Raw genomic sequence first — 21,845 nt, forward strand, 5'->3', positions numbered from 1 at the left:
CCAATCTGAGAGAGAGAGAGGGACTCTGATGCGTTTCTCAGTCCAGCTCAGGAGCCTAGTGTATAATATTGTGAATACACAGCAGTCATTTTTACTTACTGCGGCCACCTGTTGCTGCACGGCCTGCGAGGCGAAGCGGGCGACGTGGTTGATAATGGGGGAGAAGTTGGTCGGGCCGTAGAAGCGGACGTGAGGCAGGCAGGTCGAGTACGCCTGCGCAATCCCGCCCACACCTGGGGGACAGACAACAGGTCAGAGGGCAGCAGTCGGCAGCACCCATCCATCACTGCGTTGGAATTCTGTGGATCCACTGCAGCACACCACACCTAGTTCAAGCTAGGACATGAGACCTAATCCCCCCTCCACCCACCGCGAATTCCACACCCACCCCACCCCCCACCAAAAGCTCTGGTCTGATGCCAGCTGAGGTTGCTTACCTGAGCAGAAGGGATTGGTGGGATCGAAGTTAATGGCGAACTCATGTGACACCTGTCGCAGCAAAGCAGAACACAAATGTAGCATTAGATTCATCACAGAAAAAATTCAACAAAGGACCTCCTGATAATGTGGCTTAGTAGGGGTTGCACTACGGATTCTGTGTGAACCCAGGCCCTAGTGTACATCAACGTGCTGCAGTCCTTTCTTATATATAATACCATGATCCCCAATTTGCAAATGCTTCAGACTCACTGTGACCACAGGGTCGGACAGTGAGATCAAGTGCAGTGAAATTGTGCTCCAGGCAACAGGACGTTTGTGGTAAGCTTGTGCATACAGCATACAGGGGCCAAAAGTGCACGTCAAGGCAGACTGTCACAGCAAGGCTGCCCGCTGCCCTCCCTGCTGTTGCCCTCCCTGGTTCTGTGTTACCTTGCATGAGGACTGAGCGAGAGCCCCTCCCAGCTCCTGCCTCTCTCCCTTTCCTCTTCTTTTTTTGGTTGCATTTCAGTGCCATGGCAACCCCAGCCACACAATGATCCATTGCATACTCACATAAAGCACCGTGCCTACGGTCTCCCGTGGATTACATTTTTTAAGGAACATATCCCGACATCATGGTAAATTGCAAACAGATAAACACAGAGCCCAAACTAATAAACAGCCTGAATAAATAAATAAATCAGTCAACACAGAGACCTCAAAAGCATGCTGCATGATATTCATGTATTCAGTTATCCACTGTTTGGTTTTTCTGTTAGTATCAGATGAGAGAAAACAAGGTTGCCTTTGTTCTCCAGACTGACTCCTGAGCTCATTTGGTTTTCCTGGCAGTCCCCCACTCTCCCCCCATCCTCACCACCCTACTCCCCTACACTGTGCAGTGTAGACCCAGCCTCTATAGGAACTAACTCCACCACGACTGCAGTGGAAATGCATGATGCCACGCTAGGCCACTGCCCAGATTCCCAGTGAAGGCAGACTTGCACATCAGCCCTGTTCATCCTACCCCTTGAGGCATTCAACTCAAAGAAGTGTAAAATAAAAGCAGCACCACCATTCCTTACTTTGACAAAATTACAGCCAATTCAAACTTGTTTAAGGGCAGCTTTAATTGTGGTAATGACCTGGTTAGTTCCAGGGAGATCAGATTACAGGGAAACAATGCAGATTAACCAGACTGGGAAATTCAGAGCACATTAGGCCAGATGAAAGTGTAAGAGGGTTGTTTAATCTCCACAGATTGAGATCAAGGAAGAACCTCTACCCCTCCCTAAATAACTAGCATCTCCACTGCATTAATTTATCTCGGTAACGCTTTAGATTACATGGCCCAATTTAATATTAAATAGATATTCAATTGAAAATCTATTAACATTCAACTACTTGATAAATAAAGTTCAATAGAATGTTAATGATATATATATCTATACCAAAAATATTGTTGACGTGGAAAAAACAATGGCTTAGACATCTAAAGTGGAGATATTTAATTAATTCTAATTAGTGGATTCGGATATTTGATCCACACCCATTGCTGACAGGTGTATAAAATCAAGCACACAGCCATGCAATCTCCTTAGACAAACATTGGCAGTAAAATGGTCCATACTGAAGAGCTCAGTGACTTTCAACGTGGCACCGTCATAGTATGCCACCTTTCCAACAAGTCAGTCTGCTGAATTTCTGTCTTGCTAGTGGAATGTTTAGGAGCAACAACAGCTCAGCAGCTAAGTGGAAGGCCACACAAGCTCACAGAACGGAACAACTGAGTGCTAAAGTACAAATCATCTGTCCTCGGTTACAACAATCAGATCCTAAGCACAAGAACCCGGGTTCATAAGCACAAGTTCCTAAGCTTCATGAAATGCATATGCATCTATCTATCTATCTATCTTTCTATAACATTCTAAGTCCTACGAATGAGCTGAACAAATGAAGAACTGTGGTCCAGCTCACCCTTTAAACTGGTCACCTGACCCCGGGATGTGCCTGTCATGATATCATCAAGCATTGTTATTCTGTGTTATTCTAGAACAGGAACAGAACTGTCATAACACCCACACCCCCATTCTAACAGCCAGGGGGATATGTAAGGAGTGTGACGATCGACACGGGGGGGGATTCTTAACAACAGAACTACGGAGAACTCAGATTTTACCTTCCAGTCAGGAGGCAGCTGTGCTCCAAAACCGAGAGCAGGAAACATTTTGTCTCTGAAAAAAAATGACAATAAATAAATAAGACGTTAAATAAATACACAGGTAAAAAGAGACAGGTCATAGAGAGCTAGGTCTCAGGGACTAGGGATCAAGAACAAAAAAGTAGTCCCAGGGCTGACAGGCACTCACCTCCCAGAACAGAAGGCTAGCCTGTTGCATCTCACTAATGAGATACACTCTTGTGCGCTGACGATGTGAGCGGCACACGACGAAGACAGCGAGCCGAGGAGAGAGCGGGACGTGCGCGCCGCTTGGCAGGCAGAGATGCTATAGGGAAGTACGTAAGAAGCTTGACAACTTAGCTTGTAGTTGTATCTGTGTGGTGTTACTGGCATCTAACATTCGTCATCTGAGCATCAGCGCCGCAATCAAAGGTGGGACAGCATCCCTGTCTGCTTGCCTGGTGTTTGAAAGTGTTTCTCTCTTTTTTTTTGCTGGCTTCGGTATATGTCATTAAAACATGAAAGGATCACATCCCGATAATTTAGCAGAACGTACTGCAGCACGCTGCCTCTGAAATACTCTAGCGTCTCTCTGAGCTAGTTTCTTCCTGGGCATGGCAGACAACCAATAGGAATGTGAGCTATGAAAGCCTGGGCCCCTGTGCATCTCTGTTTAATGTGGAGATCTGTTCCACTTCCGGAGAATGAAGAGATATCCAGCCGAAAATAAACCACAGAATTCAACGTTAGCTGCCATGTGGGATTCCCCTGGTGTACAGCCTTTCCCTCAATCCCCCTCCCATGCCACACAGCTCCTGCGCCCTGGACTTACGTGTCGTAGTCCTGAATGATCTGCCCTACGGCCCAAATAGCGGCCAGGTACTCATTGGTCCCCATGGGGTTGATGTAATGGAGGGAGGAGGGATCCCGCGGGTTCCCGTTGGATGCTGTGAAGTCGATGCCCACCTGAAACAAAAAGGAGTAGGAAGAGTGCTATCAATGTGCAGCAAGGAGCAATACAAGCACAGTAGAGCATGAGACAAAGCAAACACATGGTACTAATATGTTAAAAAAACTTCATGTGATCTCTAAGGGATATATGTGTGACAGTATAAGGGAGGCCAATATGTTAAAAAAAACGTTGTGATCTCTAAGGGATATATGTGTGACGGTATAAGGGAGGCCTCAGTCTCACGAGCCGCTCCACCACACTACACGACAGACATTCGGAGTCAATAAACTATTAACTGAAAAGCATAAAATATTCAAGGCGCAAAAGAATCCGGTCGGGAAAACCAAAGAATGATATGAGAAGAGCCTCTACAGCAGATCTGGGGTATTCATCCTGCGCCACTTAACGGATAATGCACTGTGCAGTGGCATTTATGCGTTGCGCTGGAGTGCTGAGGAGCACATGCATCTGTGGTCTGCAGTGGCCACACCAGCTTGGTCTGTGTTAGAAGTCTTACTCCAAGGGCGCTCTGAGGGTGTGCAAGAGCAGGTCCTCATTTACACAGTTTTAATAGTTTAAATCACGTCTGACTTTCAACCCCTCCCCCTCCCCCCGTTGCAGACGTATTCCGAACCAAAGAAAGCATGGCTCTGCGTCGACAGCCATCCCCCTCCTACGCGGAGTCAGCCTGGTAAAGGAAGCTGTCAGGGATTCAAACAGATGCCACACGCAGCCCAGGCTTTCATGGTCTCCCCTTATGGGATTTTCATGGGCTAAATTGCCGAATTCCTAGTCCATCTTCTTATAACAATGCTTCAGCCCATGGGGAGGACAGAGAACCGTGCAAGGATTAAACAGCAGGGCTCTGAAGGGATTTAAATTCTGTGCTTCTGTCGAATAGATCACAGCACACCCTATCCTGCTCCCCCTCCCTCCCTCCCTCCCTCCACCCCAACACAAGTGCTCCTCTTAGCTGCGATGTGTTTTTATACCATGCCACATCACCATAGAGACCGTCTGCATTCTTTAACAAATTTGATGGAGAAATCATCTCTTCAGTAAGTGGGGTCTGCTCTACATCACACCTCTGCTTCTCACTTTGCATCCCCCCGGGGCAGCGCAGTGCGCCGAAATGCAAAGGGTTCTTTTTCCTTTTCCATTTCTTTATTCTGTGTGTAAAAGACCACAAATATACACTCACCTAAAGGATTATTAGGAACACCATACTAATACTGTGTTTGACCCCCTTTCACCTTCAGAACTGCCTTAATTCTACGTGGCATTGATTCAACAAGGTGCTGAAAGCATTCTTTAGAAATGTTGGCCCATATTGATAGGATAGCATCTTGCAGTTGATGGAGATTTGTGGGATGCACATCCAGGGCACGAAGCTCCCGTTCCACCACATCCCAAAGATGCTCTATTGGGTTGAGATCTGGTGACTGTGGGGGCCAGTTTAGTACAGTGAACTCATTGTCATGTTCAAGAAACCAATTTGAAATGATTCGACCTTTGTGACATGGTGCATTATCCTGCTGGAAGTAGCCATCAGAGGATGGGTACATGGTGGTCATAAAGGGATGGACATGGTCAGAAACAATGCTCAGGTAGGCCGTGGCATTTAAACGATGCCCAATTGGCACGAAGGGGCCTAAAGTGTGCCAAGAAAACATCCCCCACACCATTACACCACCACCACCAGCCTGCACAGTGGTAACAAGGCATGATGGATCCATGTTCTCATTCTGTTTACGCCAAATTCTGACTCTACCATCTGAATGTCTCAACAGAAATCGAGACTCATCAGACCAGGCAACATTTTTCCAGTCTTCAACTGTCCAATTTTGGTGAGCTTGTGCAAATTGTAGCCTCTTTTTCCTATTTGTAGTGGAGATGAGTGGTACCCGGTGGGGTCTTCTGCTGTTGTAGCCCATCCGCCTCAAGGTTGTACGTGTTGTGGCTTCACAAATGCTTTGCTGCATACCTCGGTTGTAACGAGTGGTTATTTCAGTCAAAGTTGCTCTTCTATCAGCTTGAATCAGTCGGCCCATTCTCCTCTGGCCTCTAGCATCAACAAGGCATTTTCGCCCACAGGACTGCCGCATACTGGATGTTTTTCCCTTTTCACACCATTCTTTGTAAACCCTAGAAATGGTTGTGCGTGAAAATCCCAGTAACTGAGCAGATTGCGAAATACTCAGACCGGCCCGTCTGGCACCAACAACCATGCCACGCTCAAAATTGCTTAAATCACCTTTCTTTCCCATTCAGACATTCAGTTTGGAGTTCAGGAGATTGTCTTGACCAGGACCACACCCCTAAATGCATTGAAGCAACTGCCATGTGATTGGTTGGTTAGATAATTGCATTAATGAGAAATTGAACAGGTGTTCCTAATAATCCTTTAGGTGAGTGTATATATATATATGGTTATATATGTTTATATATTTCTTAGGTTGTTTTTTTGTGAATGAGAGTTTATGTCATCCCAGGGAGTAATGGAACCTGGACCAAGTGGGGTAAACTTCCATACTGGCTTCTTTACAAGAGATCAATAATTTTAAATCAATAACTTCTGCCCACACATAAGGTGACTGAATGGAAATACAGCCCTTTCTCACATTATTGCATGTCTCAGTGACTAAACGATGGCGCCACGGCCGTTAGCCCAGCCGCCACTGTCAGAAACCACATGACCTGTGGGCAAATGTTATGTTTTCCAGCACTGAGTGAGGCCGTTCAGGTGCTTTCACCGGCTCGTAATGATAAGACTCAGAATGTTTTATACCGTTTCCCAGCAAGATCAGGGCAGGGCGGCTCTGATCCTCGCCCTGGTTGCCTGTTCCTCCGTGGGACGGAGCTGTGCCTCCTGTCGGCTCCTCAGCGCCTCCACCACACCTGTGCCCGTCCACTAAACTCCCATTTGAAGAGCACTCCGAATCATTTACCCAAAAAGGCACCGTCACTCTCGCCAACGTGAATTTACATCACTGCGGGGATCATTTTCTTAATATCGGATAAATCCATCCCCACATACTCTGATGGCAGTAGGCGCATAGAACAGGGATTTCTATAGAAAACTAAGAGGCTGCTCAGCCTCACAGAAAAGCAGGGATTATACAGGGCTGTGGGATACAGAGTCCGAGATTAAAGCGTTCCATGCTCGTGGGTGTCCTTAAGTTATAATCTGACCAGAAATAAAACTTATAAAAAGCTATTTCGTGATACAAAACTAAATCCCGCTGCCTCATAAATATGCATTTTCATGACACTCTCCCCCCATAAACCTTATTTTTTCTTCCTGTTTTCCTCACTCACTGGCGTCATGGCCTTCGCTATTTCAGAATCATTATTATGTTTCTCTCTTTTAGTCCAAACCAGCAGAAAGCTTCTGCACGGGCCTGTGGTTTCTATGGTAACATTACCTTGTCTTCCTGCGTCTCTCCCTCTCTCTCTTTCTCTGACAAGCACGTAAATAATAAAATCACACTGTTATATAAAACTGCCCAGATCAACAGGACCAAGGCCTGCATTTAAAAGAAGAAAGAAAAGAATAACATAAAAAAACACCAGGGGAGGGGAAAAAAAATAGTTACAACAGCACAGTGAAAGGAAATGATTTGAGTGAATAAAAAACAAACTGACGTATGACAAATCAATGGGCCATTGTGGAGCTGGTACAGTCTGCTAGTGTGCTGTGAGCCACTCAGCAACATTGGGTCGAACACAACCTACTTCAGAAACAAGCAGCCAGGTCGCAGCCATTCGCACCCTGCCTCCCTGCCTCTGTGTGTCTGTGATGAGCTTGACAGAGTCAGGGACCTGCCGGGCACTGGTGATTAAGCAAAGTACCTTTTCCCTGGTGAACTTTACCCGTGTTTTTAAACAAAAGGTTTGAAATATTTACAGTGCAGGCAATAGAGTCTTGATCTACCAGGCGGTGCCCCACAGATTCGATGCTCCCTGGGCAGGGGTCTGTCTAGCACAATAGCCAGTCCACTCTGCAGGGATAGCAGGGAGACAGGGACAGTATCGACAGCTGGCGGAGGACAGTCCTCTCCTTCAGCCACCCATGATCAGCAGTCTCCCTATTGGAGAAGTCTCAGCTGGGCCTTTAGTAGAAGCATAAGTATCACCACAACTGACATCTCATTTTCCTTTTGCCCATCCAAGGCTCATTTCTTTTTAATGTGTATCTCGTCTGCGTTTTGAAAATCAACAGAAGAGTTTGAAGGGTTTCTAAATTAGGTAAATGTGTCGGAGCAAAGCACTGATGGCTAAGTTTAGATTATTACTAATTACACAAACACAGCCCTCGGTGCCGCTATCATACAGGCCAACCCAGGGGTACTGATTTGCATATTTGTGAAACACAGGGCCCTGTGCTTCAAACAATGACACACGGTGCGCAGGCCAAGATGGGACAGGTTAGCTAACAGGGAAGGCACTGGATGCACTGATAGTGAGTTCAATTTGCTGGGGGGAGGTCCACCAGACCTTGAAGACTGCTGCAGGACTGAACCGCAGCACACACCACTGTCATTATATGACTCAAGGCGTGTGGTGGGAGAGCTACTGGAATTAGCTTCACTTAATTACCCACGGCACACTGATAATGTTCCCCAAATATGACTGCCCTGCCAAATATGGGTCAGTCACACTTCTGGAAATAAAAAGGAACCAGCTTATAATTAACTACTGAACAGCAATTTCTAAGAGGTATGAAAGAGTTGCACAGCATTAAGTAGGACCGCAGAGACTACAGACAGACAGACGAGGTGCGCACTTACGGTAAACATGAGCTGACAGCCTCCTAGGATGTAGTCCAAAAACGAGTAGTCTCTTGTAACCTGATAAAAACACACAGAGACATGTTTACACCTGTATTTTCCACAGTCTATCCAGACTTCACACATAAGTCTAAAATCCATGTGTAAAACAAATCCCTGAAAGAATTACCCAACAACAACAAAGTCAAACAACATCAAAAACAACAAAAAACATTTCTTTACATAAACAAGTTTGTTGACACCAATGTGGCGCGTAAAGTAAAAAGCCTCATATGGCGCAACGGTCCTGTGGCTTATTACATTTTCAATTACGAGACAGGTCGTTAACTGTGTGCATAATTATTTTGCACGCCTTCTAATGCATTTAAAGCAGGTTGTTCTGGCATCACTCTGGATGGATTTGCATAATTAAAGCGCTAATAGCTGATTACAGGAGACTGAACTGCAGATGTGTGGGGGTGCGGGGCCGGCTGCTTTACCTTACACGACTTGAGGATGATGATCCCAGAGTTCTTATAGCTCTTCTTTTTCTTCTGCTTCTTGGGATTGATGCATTCAAACTCTACCTGCGACAAGAAGGCAGCTGGGTTAGCAGTGTCCTTAAAACCACGACACATGCCACCCTCTCACCAGAGGGCAGAGGCAGCACAAAACCAAATACACCGTCACGCAAACCAGACACAAGTCCAATGAAAGCTGTGAGTTTTGGGAGGGAAGCTACAAACTGTTGTTGCTTGGGGGTGTATGAAAAATATATATATTTCATTCAGCATGGCACTGATCTCTGATCACGCAGGATGCATTATGTTCATTCCGTGGTATAAACACTATTTCGTCGTTGAGTGTGTGTGTCTCTATAAAATGAGAAGAGAAGGCATGGAATCGGAAAGCACAGGTGCTTGCTTCAGCACGAGAACAACAGCATAAAGAACAGCACCCGCAGCTTCACGCTATTGTATCTTACCAGCCTTACAATTAAAACTCGAACAACCTCCCCGCTGCCAGGTCCTGTGCGGAGAGCAGGCATATGTTTGCAATAATGACATTCATGCAAAGAGGGTCTGCGTTTTTATGCATGGAGTTTGAATGCCAGAGCTACAGACCCTGCAAACAGATAAATAAGCCTATTTGCATGTCAAAGGAGAGCTGCTGTCAATAATTAATTCCTGCTGCTTCCGGTATAAAATATATGTATAAACAAACAAACAAATGTGCACCACAAGACACCCTGATGATAACATGGAAACTAATCTAAATGCAAATAATGTCAGAGGCCACCAGAAGATGACGTTACAGTCCACTCAGGGCTGACCCGCTGAAGGAGTCCAACTGGGTCCCAGGGGCAACTGTTTGTTTGACTGACCTACTGGATCTGAGGCTCAGCTCACTAAACCCCCCCTCCCAGCACTGCTGCTCCCTGTACTGTCTATTACAGTGTGTGCTGGCTATCTGAGAGCCCACCTCTCTGGAGTTCTGCGCTTCACACATCTTGGCCACGGTGGTCTGGAACTCCCCAATAAAGTCATGGCCGCCATCATTGTCAAAATCATAGCACATCACCTGAAAACGCAGAGCAGAGAGAGAGAGAGAGAGAGAGAGAGAGACAGAGAAGATCAGTCGGGGCTCTTTAAGTGTTCCTCAAATGACAGGCTGCTATACCTCCCTAGCCATCACAAACTCGGCTTTGTCTCTTGGGGAAAAACATGTAAAATTAATAGAATAAAACATAAAAAACTTGAAGTAGCTCTTTGGCTGCCACTGCACTTATTGAATCATGTTTTCTTGTTATTTCATTATGAAGTAGTTTACTGAAGCTACTCCTGCTTTGGATGGACCCTCACTCTGATCTGTGCTTGCATCTGCACAGCGCCGGGGTTCCTACCGAGGGAGATACCTACCTTGACGTTTCTTTCAACATCACCGTTGCACAGAGAGATCAGGGGCATGCTGAACGGCTTCCAGACAGGATCAAGTGTGTTCTTTATAACCTGCAAAACCAAGCACAAACTACAGCTGAAATCCCCCTGGCACCAAAGAGACAGTACTCAGCCAGGTATAGAGAATACAGCAGCCCATAGGATCTCTTCCTCTCTGAGACAGGCACACAGCTCAATCAAACAGTTTCAGACAACCACAACAACAACAACAACAACAAACACACACACACACACAGACAAAAGGCGGCAAACCTAATCCCTCACCACCAGCCTATCAGAATTCATGACCTGGGTTTTTGCCTGATCATTTATTTACTGGGTAATACATTTCCGGTGCAGGTGACACTTTTTTGTGTGCTTTCTACCAGCCGTTCCTGCGGTGCTCTCTTGCTTGCCAGGAAGGCGCTGACAGAGTTGTCAGTCAGCTCCCCTGACACGAGGCTTCACAGCTGCAGGATGTTGGCTAAAAAAACTTGAACGCGCAAGGGCTCGAGTGCAGCTCTCATGAATGTTTTAAAGTGCGCTCACACACTCCAGGCTCAGTCACAGAATTAGCCTGGAGCTAAAGCAAGACATCATCTCATGCCTCTCTCTAAAGTACTGTAGCCCAGATACCTCACCCCCACCCCTGTACACCCCACTACACTGGCAAGCTGTGAGGACTGTGGATGGATGAGTGTGTGCTGGCATCAGTGTCCAGACAGGCCCATCAAGACATGTATGCTCTTGGTCTTATTTAACCACAATAAACATGAGCTACACCACTGACTGGAGACACCTGTGAGACCACTATGCCTGAGCATCTGCAGGCTGGGTGATGCTCTGTGTCTGTTTGTCTATCTCTTTCCCTGTAGATATATAAACAAATAATTAATGTTGACATTTGTGTATGCCTGGGTATGGATATACACACAGAATTACCTCAAATCCTTAAAGTTCATCCCTATAAGGGGAACTCTCCATTGCCCTACATGCACATCCCTCAGCCCCACATGGAAAACACCAATATTTATTAAATATATTTATATGTGCACACTGTATTCTAAATATATTACAAACACACGAAAACATAACATATATTGTTCATATGTGGGATTTCCATATGGGGTACACTTCTTTGGCTTGCAAAAGAGAGGAGAGCTGCTTCCCCTTCCTATATTTCTGCATGTTCTGATCAAATGTCGTGGTTGTAAATCAAAGTGTGTTCTGAGCGGAGAGATTCGAGTCTCGCTCCTTCACACTGTTTGGGACTGCGCTGGCATTGTGCAGTTCAGCCCTGTGATTTATGCAGCGAGGGAAAGAACGGCTCGCGGTGTCTGAATGAGTCATCCAATAATATCATCTTTTCCTCCACGAAAATAGGTGTGTGCAGGATTTAAACTGTGTTTAAACTTCACTCTCAAAAATAACCATGTAATTTAAAATAAAGACATAGTCTAAATATAGTACATGATATAGTCATGATGCATTAAACGTGTGTCTGTAAAAAGACAATAAACCTCTGTCTATAAAAAAGCTGTTTTATTATGAATATATTCCAAAGGTAGAAGAAGCTTCTGTGATGACTGAATCTCAGTGTAGTGCTGCTTCCAAACAGACCTTTTCCAGTTATGCTGAAATCAACTTCCTCACACCAAGAAGAAATGAAAAATGTAGGGGCCCTACTTAAAAGCAAGTGGAAAGGCTTTTTTTTTTAGAGAGCTTGCGAGTACGACAACATCATTGTGTATACACATGCTCACACACACACTCTTAACCACGCAGGCGCACACACATATGCATTCATACTCAAATATGCTCACACATACACACACACACACTGACAAACATAGACACAACCTCACACACACAGCTCTGCAAGGTCTTTCTATCTTCCCTGCTTCTCAGACAGCATCCTCTCTCCTGAGCCTCTCTCACTGCCATAATCAATCAACATTGGATCCATGCACAACTCAACAACCAAACAACATTCATCCAGGTGAGAAACAAGGGATGTTTTCAACCCACACACACACACTCTCACAGAGCAGGCAGCCTCACCTCTGTCCTGTGCACCAGCATCCACTGCCCGTCATCGCCCTGCTTGTGGAACTCCAAGTAGGGGTCTGATTTGCCAAAGAAATCCTGAAATTCAAAAGAAGCGATCACACAAAATAGCAATCAATCTTAAAATGATATTATTATTATTATTATTATTATTATTATTATTATTATTATTATTTATTTATTTATTTATTTCTGAACAGACACCCTTAACCAGGGCAATTACAGTTTTCACAAGAAACATTGTAGAGCAATACAAAAGTGCAGTAATGCAATTAGTACAAAATACATTTTATAGCATTATAAAAGTATAGTAATACAATCAATTATTATTAGTAGTAGTAGTAGTAGTATTTGCCCTTAATTTCATACAACTGAATGACAGTCAGAGGCTTACCTTTTTGTCTAGCTTTCTCCCGCACATCGTCAGATTTATTACTCTGTTGTCTGACAATTCCTGTGCTGTAACCTGCAAAAGCAAGAACCACACAGATTCACACCGTCCCTCCTTACAGAAGGCCCCCAGTTACCTAGGTCCTCGTACTAGCAAAAAACCAAAGGCCAGGAACCCAATTGTGTGAGAGATGCTCTCTTCTCACAGCTAGCACTCCACAGCACCCGGAGAGTGAATGGCAAGAAAGCACGACCCGGGACTAAACCTGTCATGGGAGGGTTACTTCTAAAATGTGAGAGGTGGGCTTGGGATCAGTACTAGGACTAGGGCTCAAATACTAGAACTCATATAGACCCCAGTGTGCAGTAGTACTGTGAACAACAAGCCCTCAAACATAACAAATGCTTACCGTGATCGTTCCCTTTCCAGCTGGCTTCCCGTTGCCCAGGACCAGGGGCCGCAATAGCTTCTTACTAGAGACGATCTAGTAGCCAAGACACAGAGAACACCATGTTAGACACCAGCAATGCGGGGCGGTGGTATGGAGAAGATGACACTGTTAGTATTATTTTAATGCCACTTGTCTGTCCCTGCCAGGACACTTAAAACAAGAGTATGAAGCCTAAAAATGTCCAGTGTCCGGGTGCTGACTAATAAACTGGGGTAGAAGCTACAATGGCTCAAACTGTAGTTCAACATCAGGTGCTAGCTCTTTGAAAAGGATGGTGAAGATGTGCTTGCGTGATTTTATGTGTGAGTTTTTGTGTTTGTTTTGTCGAATTCTTTGGGGTGAATATTCACTGCAGAACATAAGGCCTATTTTTCCTTGTCAAGCAGGAAGGGCCATCACTGCTGCGCTGATGGGCCCCGTGCCTCGGCCCGTCCTCAGATCAATACCTGGCACTCGACTGGGCGCATTGCGGGGGGATGATGTTAACTCATGCTGATGGCTCCCATGAATGTCAGTGCCTTTGCATTCATCTGGCATTTGAAAAGCAGTTCCTGGAATCTAAGTTCCTGACATATCTTTAAAAGACGACGTGTTCCAGATAAGTTTTACTATGTCAGCAAGTACATTAAATACCTAGGGACATCTATGAGGAGCAGGCGGTGGCATGGAAAGTAAAATAGAGTCTAGAAACTTCCAGCGCCAGGCCCAGGCGTATATACCAAACCCTGGAGGATTTGACGGACTGATGACGGCATTACAGAAGCCTGGCACGGGCGTGGCTCTTGCACACAGTGCAGTCTTACCACTCCCAACGTGCAGGTGAACTCCCCCAGGAAGTCGTGCTCGTACAACTGGGTGCTGGACTTGTCCTGGTCAAACAATGCAAACTTCAGCTTCTGGACCTCTTCAAAGTGGTAGTCGATCACGAACTTCACCCCGAACACAGGATTCAGATTGTTCACAGCCGTCTCCGTCCGTCCAATCTGTGGAGAGACAAAACAACAAAGGAGGGTAGAGAAACAGAAGTTAGACGTTAATCGCTTCTTCGCATGCTTTGATGTTTTTTTTCGGCGCTGCTACTCCATAGCTGTCGCCTATATTCATTCTTCCTCCCCTGTGTGCAACCGCCAATTTAAATACCCCCGATCAGACCCTGTGTAGTGAACGTATGGCGTAATGTTCCCAATCGAATATCACACTCCACTGCTGCAAACTTACCCTGTGTTCCCTATTTCAGTTTGCTTTCCCTGCCCGTTCCTTTCAACGCTACACTCCCAGACTCTGCAGCTCCCTCACTCACGACATGTCAGGGGGATCTCATCTGTATCCCCATTTCCAAACCAAATTGAGACCAGACCTGGCCCTTAACTAGTGTTTTTTGTTGTTGTTACTTTATTGTATGTGGGTTTTGCTGGTCTTTTCCCTTGTAAAGCACTTCTTGAGACATTTTGTTTGTGTCTAAGGGGCTATATATACGTTTTATTGGATTGGTTGATTGGCTGAGTTTGTAGGGCTGGAGGGCAGCGGTTGCTTCTGCAGTCCAATCCCAGGCTGGCGAGAGGACACAATGCAACAGAGGATTCCGGGACGCTGCACAATGTCTCCCTGTGGGCTGTGTCATCAGACAGCACAAGGCTCTGTTTATTTCACAGTTTCCATGATGAGAGTCCACTGGTACTTAGTGTAATTTGAGGAAATAAGAATAACGGTGGCCATGATGAAAATGCTAATACGACAGACATTTTAGAATGTTAAATTGAGAATCCGTTTCTGGTGGGATAACGAATGACTAATGGTAATGGCGGGCTGTGAATCACTCCGAAGGCACTGTCTTTTGAATCCAGTGCATCAAAATCCAGGCTCTGAGCCCTCTCAGCCCCCCTATGCTCCTCACAACTCAGGTGAGCTATCAGAGAGCCCAGTCAGCACCACGGTCCCCCTGCAATCTGAAGCAGACCACAGAGGGGCTGGTAACTGTAAACAAGCTCCTGCTGCTGTTTTAATCTGTGCATTCACTCGCATAAGAATAAGCGTGAAAAATACAAATAGAGTCATGCTCAAAGCACCAGCACAGATAGCAGATAAGAGTTCTTGCTTTCTTCTGGTTGTGTTTTGTACACAGAGCTGGTTGTGCTGATTATCATATTCTGGCTGTGCAGCTACTCTGTGTTCAAGATGAATCAGATTGCAATGATTATACCATCGAGCCTCAGAATGTTACTTTACTCAATTCAAAGGTGTGCACAGGCAGGCTAAGTGATGTCATTTGACAGTAGTCAGTCCAGTTGCCTAGAAACAGCAACAAGGTCAGAGGTCACTTATTCTAGAATGCTGCTAGAATGCTTCTATTGTTCTGGGTGTACTTGAGCAGTTTCAAGCAGAGGGGGAAATTAATAGAGCCGTTATGTAAGCTTGCCCTTTAATTAGAGCGAAACTAGATGTTATGTACCCGGTGGAACTATTTCTGTCAATCAGCTGCATTCGTGAGTAGCTTTTTGTTAGAGATTAGAGGTATCTTTCAAAGGCTGCACTGCCGAGAATGTGTATCTGAGATCGAGATAGCTGTTAAAGAATAGCACGTTCAAAAATGACAAATATAATTGAAAATTGACAGGTCCTGGGGCGATAATCACAAAGAGAAAGGGCTCCCTTCAATATGTCATTTTTTTGAAGGTAAGAACAAGCTTCTTTCTGGCTTGAAAAAAAGAACACCCAAAAAAACTTATTGAAAGCTAGTGGAAGATTGGTGTTATCCAGAACATCCCAGGAGGCAGCAGTGCTAATTCAGGCACCGCTCTCTGTAGAGGGGCGAGAGGACTCACTGGGGCTTTCCAATCTCAGTGTGGGCTCTTTTCTACAATTCCCAGGCGGGATCTTGTAGGGTACAGGGTGTGTTCTGAGCATGTCCTCTCCATGCTAGTCAAGTAAAATGTCCACAAAAGCATTCCGGACCATTCCGCAGAGGCCCAGCAGCTTCACAGCAACCCAAAACGGTGAGGGAATATGGGAGGCGAGTGATTATCAAGTAACACAGGAGTGCTCCCGCTGTGGCTCCAATGTGTGAATTGTTATCACACGTGTGGAAGAATGACAGCGGCTAGAGCTGTCACAGCGATTAGACTTCACAGGAAGATCCCCCCCACCAGCCACACAGACCTCCAAGGTATGCTAACCTAATGCTAATAGTAAGTACCTGCAGTTAACTGTCCACCTTCAGGATGAAATTTATTTAAAGGTAAGGACAAGCTTCTTTCTTTTACAAGAAAACCAAAAACAAAACTGAAATGAAGGCAGCAGGAAAATTGATGTAATTCAGTGCATTGCAGGTGGCCGTGGTGCATCAACACAGCGGAGCCACACAGCTGGAGGTAGATGCAGCTGTGGAGTGGGAAGTCACTCCTCTCCTTTTTTATCCTTCTCTTTCTCCATCTTTGTTAATGACCCAGAACCAGTGTGCCTTCGCACCTCTACACACTCCGCTCTGCAGCCGCGTTCAAATGGCTCTGGGCATGGCCTTGTCACTGCCCTGGGTCAGCAGTACAGGTAGAGGCTGCCAGACTCCCACAGACTTTCGATGATTTGAGACTTGGGCCCCACACTTACTGATTCCCAAACATGGGCGTTTCAAGTATGCAGTGTCAAGACACTCCGCAGGTCCTCCACAGCCCTGTCTATCTCGCACACGTGGATCCTTAAAACACTGTCAGAGCCGAGGCCTCTTAGAGAAATGAGAGCAAACTCCCCTACAAAGCACCCATTGGGCTATACCTGCCCCACTTTAGCCACACTACCCCCCAGCTGCCCCCTGCACTTACCTCGACCCACTTCCCCTCCACCTCTAGGAACAGCACGCAGAAGGGGTCTGACTTTGAGGTGACATCTCTGTCCAGGAGGTTTTCCCCGCTCACTGACAGCTCCACCCTGGTGACACAGTGCTGAGTCCCTATTGGCCCTCCTGGACTAGGGCTCAGAGTGTACGCCATGTGGTCCCGGGACACCTCTCTCCCACAGCCTGTGGAAGAGACACAGAGACAATGCACATTTGTTACTGTCTTGATCACAAATGATGTGAAAGCAGCCAGACTGAACTTTCCTAAAAGGCAGACTTGACTCTGCATTAAACACAATGGCTGGTAGTAGGCCTTACTGGAAGACAGGTTGGGCATCAGGTCTGTGTAAAGACAATAGCTGAGTGCAGCGCATGTTTACAGAAAGGTTTCCCAATCAGGCCCACAGACACACAAGAGTTGTGTGTAGCTCCTATTTGTTTGCTTGCATCAATAATAATAAAAGACCCAGTACTTTCCCAAGCTCCTTCTCTGTCTCACCTTAGATTGGACACTCCCAGGTTCCACAAAGTATATTGTATACCCTCCTAATCAACATGTCCATGAAAACTACATGTATATTTGTCTTTTCTTATGCCTTTTCTTTAAGAGTTGCTTTATTGCTTAATAAGTGATTCCCTTCCCTGCATTGAAAAAAATATCCGGAGCTGACAATCAACTTGAATCCTGAGTCTCATTGGATAATAAATCCACTACAAATAAATAATAAATCAACTGAAGGACTCTATGTCAAAGAACCTTCTGCATAAAAACCACATGTAAGGACACCAAGAGAGAGAAGGGCATATTAGACAGAGAAAATGAAAGAAAGGTAAAAAAAGGAAAAAAGGCACGTGAGTTCCTCTCTGAACCTCTTGAAAACCACAGTGAAAAACAACATTGGCATTCACTCTCTCTTTTGGGACAATTCACAGCTGTAGAAAACTATATATATATATATAAACAGTACTGTGCAAAAGTTTTAGGCAGGTGTGAAAAAGTGCTGTAAAGTAAGAATGCTTTCAAAAATAGACATGTTAATAGATTATATTTATCAATGAACTAAATGCAAAGTGAGTGAACAGAAGAAAAATCTAAATCAAATACATATTTAGTGTGACCACCCTTTGCCTTTAAAACAGCATCAATTCTTCTAGGTACACTTGCACAAAGTCAGGTATTTTGTAGGCATGTAGTCAGGTGTATGATTAAACAATTATACCAAACAGGTGCTAATAATCATCAATCCAATATGTAGGTTGAAACACAATCATTAACTGAAACAGAAACAGCTGTGTAGGAGGAGTAAAACTGGGTGAGGAACAGCCCAACTCAGCTAACAAGGTGCGGTTGCTGAAGACAGTTTACTGTCAAAAGTCATACACATGGCAAGACTGAGCACAGCAACAAGACACAAGGTAGTTCTACTGCATCAGCAAGGTCTCTCCCAGGCAGACATTTCAAGGCAGACAGGGGTTTCCAGATGTGCTGTCCAAGCTCTTTTGAAGACTCGTGGTCAGTCAAGGAAACTTACTGCAGCAGATGAGACCCCTCATGCTTACTTCCCTTCGCAATCAGAAGATGTCCAGCAGCTCAGAATTGGCAGAAAACAGTGGGACCCTGGTACACCCATCTATTGTCTGGAGAAGTCTGGTCAGAAGTGGCCTTCATGGAAGACTTGCGGCCAAAAAGCCATACCTCCAACGTGGCAACAAGGCCAAGCGACTCAACTATGCACAAAAACACAGGAACTGGGGTGCAGAAAAATGGCAGCAGGTGCTCTGGACTCATCAGTCAAAATTTGAAATGTGGCTGTAGCAGAAGGCAGTTTGTTCGCCGAAGGGCTGGAGAGCCGTACATGAATGAGTGTCTGCAGGCAACAGTGAAGCATGGTGGAGGTTCCTTGCAAGTTTGGGGCAGCATTTCTGCAAATGGAGTTGGGGATTTGGTCAGAATGAATGGTCTCCTCAATGCTGAGAAGTACAGGCAGATACTTATCCATCAAGCAATACCATCAGGGAGGCATCTGATTGGCCCCAAATTTATTCTGCAGCATGACAACAACCCCAAACATGCAGTGAAATTCATTAAGAACTGTCTTCAGTATAAAGAAGAACAAGGAGTCCTGGAAGTGTTGGTATGGCCCCCACAGAGCCCTGATCTCAACATCATCGAGTCTGTCTGGAATTACATGAAGAGAGAGAAGCAACTGAGGCTGCCTAAATCCACAGAAGAACTGCAGTTAGTTCTCCAAGATGTTTGGGCCAACCTACCTGCCGAGTTCCTTCAAAAACTGTGTGCAAGTGTACCTAGAAGAATTTATGCTGTTTTGAAGGCAAAGGGTGGTCACACCCAATATGGGTTTGATGTAGATTTTTCTTCTGTTCACTCACTTTGCATTTAGTTAATTGATAAATAGACATGTTAATAGATTATATTTTTGAAAGCATTCTTTCTTTACAGCAATTTTTCACACCTGCCTAAAACTTTTGCACTGTACATGTATGTATATATGTGTGTGTGTGTGTATGTATGTATGTGTATATATACACCCATCAGCCATAACATTATGACCACTGACAGGTGAAGTGAATAACACTGATAATCTCGTTATCATGGCACCTGTCAGTGGGTGGGATATATTAGGCAGCAAGTGAAAATCTTGTCCTCAAAGTTGATGTGTTAGAAGCAGGAAAAATGGGCGAGCTACTGTAGCTCAAATTGCTGAAAACGTTAATGCTGGTTCTGATAGGTGTCAGAACACACAGTTCATCACAGTTTGTTGTGTATGGGGCTGTGTAGCCGCAGACCAGTCAGGGTGCCCATACTGACCCCTATCCACTGCCGAAAGCACCTACAATGGGCACGTGAGCATCAGAACAGGACCACGGAGCAATGGAAGAAGGTGGCCTGGTCTGATGAATCGCGAGTTCAAGGTGTTGACTTTCCCAGATCTCAATCCAATCGAGCATCTGTGGGATGTGCTGGACAAACAAGTCCGATCCATGGAGGCCCCACCTCGCAACTTACAAGACTTAAAGGATCTGCTGCTAACATCTTGGTGCCAGATACCACAGCACACCTTCAGAGGTCTAGTGGAGTCCATGCCTCGACGGGTCAGGGCTGTTTTGGTGGCAAAAGGGGGGCCTACACAATATTAGGCACGTGTCATAATGTTATGGCTGATCGGTGTGTGTGTATGTATATATATATATATATATACACTCGCCTAAAGGATTATTAGGAACACCTGTTCAATTTCTCATTAATGCAATTATCTAACCAACCAATCACATGGCAGTTGCTTCAATGCATTTAGGGGTGTGGTCCTGGTCAAGACAATCTCCTGAACTCCAAACTGAATGTCTGAAGGGGAAAGAAAGGTGATTTAAGCAATTTTGAGCGTGGCATGGTTGTTGGTGCCAGACGGGCCGGTCTGAGTATTTCACAATCTGCTCAGTTACTGGGATTTTCATGCACAACCATTTCTAGGGTTTACAAAGAATGGTGTGAAAAGGGAAAAACATCCAGTATGCGGCAGTCCTGTGGGCGAAAATGCCTTGTTGATGCTAGAGGTCAGAGGAGAATGGGCCGACTCATTCAAGCTGATAGAAGAGCAACTTTGACTGAAATAACCACTCGTCACAACCGAGGTATGCAGCAAAGCATTTGTGAAGCCACAACACGTACAACCTTGAGGCGGATGGGCTACAACAGCAGAAGACCCCACCGGGTACCACTCATCTCCACTACAAATAGGAAAAAGAGGCTACAATTTGCACAAGCTCACCAAAATTGGACAGTTGAAGACTGGAAAAATGTTGCCTGGTCTGATGAGTCTCGATTTCTGTTGAGACATTCAGATGGTAGAGTCAGAATTTGGCGTAAACAGAATGAGGACATGGATCCATCATGCCTTGTTACCACTGTGCAGGCTGGTGGTGGTGGTGTAATGGTGTGGGGGATGTTTTCTTGGCACACTTTAGGCCCCTTAGTGCCAATTGGGCATCGTTTAAATGCCACGGCCTACCTGAGCATTGTTTCTGACCATGTCCATCCCTTTATGACCACCATGTACCCATCCTCTGATGGCTACTTCCGGCAGGATAATGCACCATGTCACAAAGGTCGAATCATTTCAAATTGGTTTCTTGAACATGACAATGAGTTCACTGTACTAAACTGGCCCCCACAGTCACCAGATCTCAACCCAATAGAGCATCTTTGGGATGTGGTGGAACGGGAGCTTCGTGCCCTGGATGTGCATCCCACAAATCTCCATCAACTGCAAGATGCTATCCTATCAATATGGGCCAACATTTCTAAAGAATGCTTTCAGCACCTTGTTGAATCAATGCCACGTAGAATTAAGGCAGTTCTGAAGGTGAAAGGGGGTCAAACACAGTATTAGTATGGTGTTCCTAATAATCCTTTAGGTGAGTGTATATATATAATGATAAAGTTGTATTTATTTATTGTAATAAGACTATTCTATGAGGATCTGAGAACATGTACTGTCAAACTGGGACACTAACAATAGTGTAATGACTGCTGTTGCTATGTAACTGATAAACCCTGTTCTGCGAGCACTGAGAGACACAGGTGGCCTCAGGTTGTTAGCGGCTCTCTGTCCCCCGACCTTCTGTGTCAGAGCGGCTGGCGGGACTCGCACACACATGAACACGCACACTGCCACACTGCCACACCAAGCGTAGTGCTTGTCATTGCACCAAGAGGGAACAGAAGGCAACTGCAGCTCCCCCAGCGTGCATCATTACACCCCTGTACAAGATTATTGTAGCACCCTATAGCTGAACTACAATGTTGGAGAAAGGAGAGATTTCGGTCC

The 21,845-nt window shown here is 45.4% G+C and overlaps 1 protein-coding gene across 1 annotated transcript in view; it reads right to left on the reverse strand.

Moving 5' to 3' along the window:
- The window catches only part of cpne2 (copine II), a 39,713-nt gene that overhangs the window by 6,952 nt on the left and 10,916 nt on the right, over positions 1–21,845 (reverse strand). Inside the window, exons 2-14 of the mRNA XM_066713506.1 lie at positions 16,985–17,181; positions 13,973–14,152; positions 13,128–13,202; positions 12,722–12,793; positions 12,322–12,405; positions 10,243–10,332; positions 9,806–9,904; positions 8,824–8,910; positions 8,345–8,404; positions 3,435–3,568; positions 2,600–2,654; positions 438–489; positions 100–233 (exon numbers count right to left, since the gene is read on the reverse strand). Coding sequence (XP_066569603.1) covers positions 100–233; positions 438–489; positions 2,600–2,654; positions 3,435–3,568; positions 8,345–8,404; positions 8,824–8,910; positions 9,806–9,904; positions 10,243–10,332; positions 12,322–12,405; positions 12,722–12,793; positions 13,128–13,202; positions 13,973–14,152; positions 16,985–17,152 — 1,290 coding nt within the window. The 5' untranslated portion in view covers positions 17,153–17,181. The remainder of the gene's footprint in view (positions 1–99; positions 234–437; positions 490–2,599; positions 2,655–3,434; positions 3,569–8,344; positions 8,405–8,823; positions 8,911–9,805; positions 9,905–10,242; positions 10,333–12,321; positions 12,406–12,721; positions 12,794–13,127; positions 13,203–13,972; positions 14,153–16,984; positions 17,182–21,845) is intronic.

Source organism: Amia ocellicauda, chromosome 9 (genome assembly GCF_036373705.1).
Source record: "Amia ocellicauda isolate fAmiCal2 chromosome 9, fAmiCal2.hap1, whole genome shotgun sequence".
In the NCBI taxonomy this organism is placed as follows: Eukaryota; Metazoa; Chordata; class Actinopteri; order Amiiformes; family Amiidae; genus Amia; species Amia ocellicauda.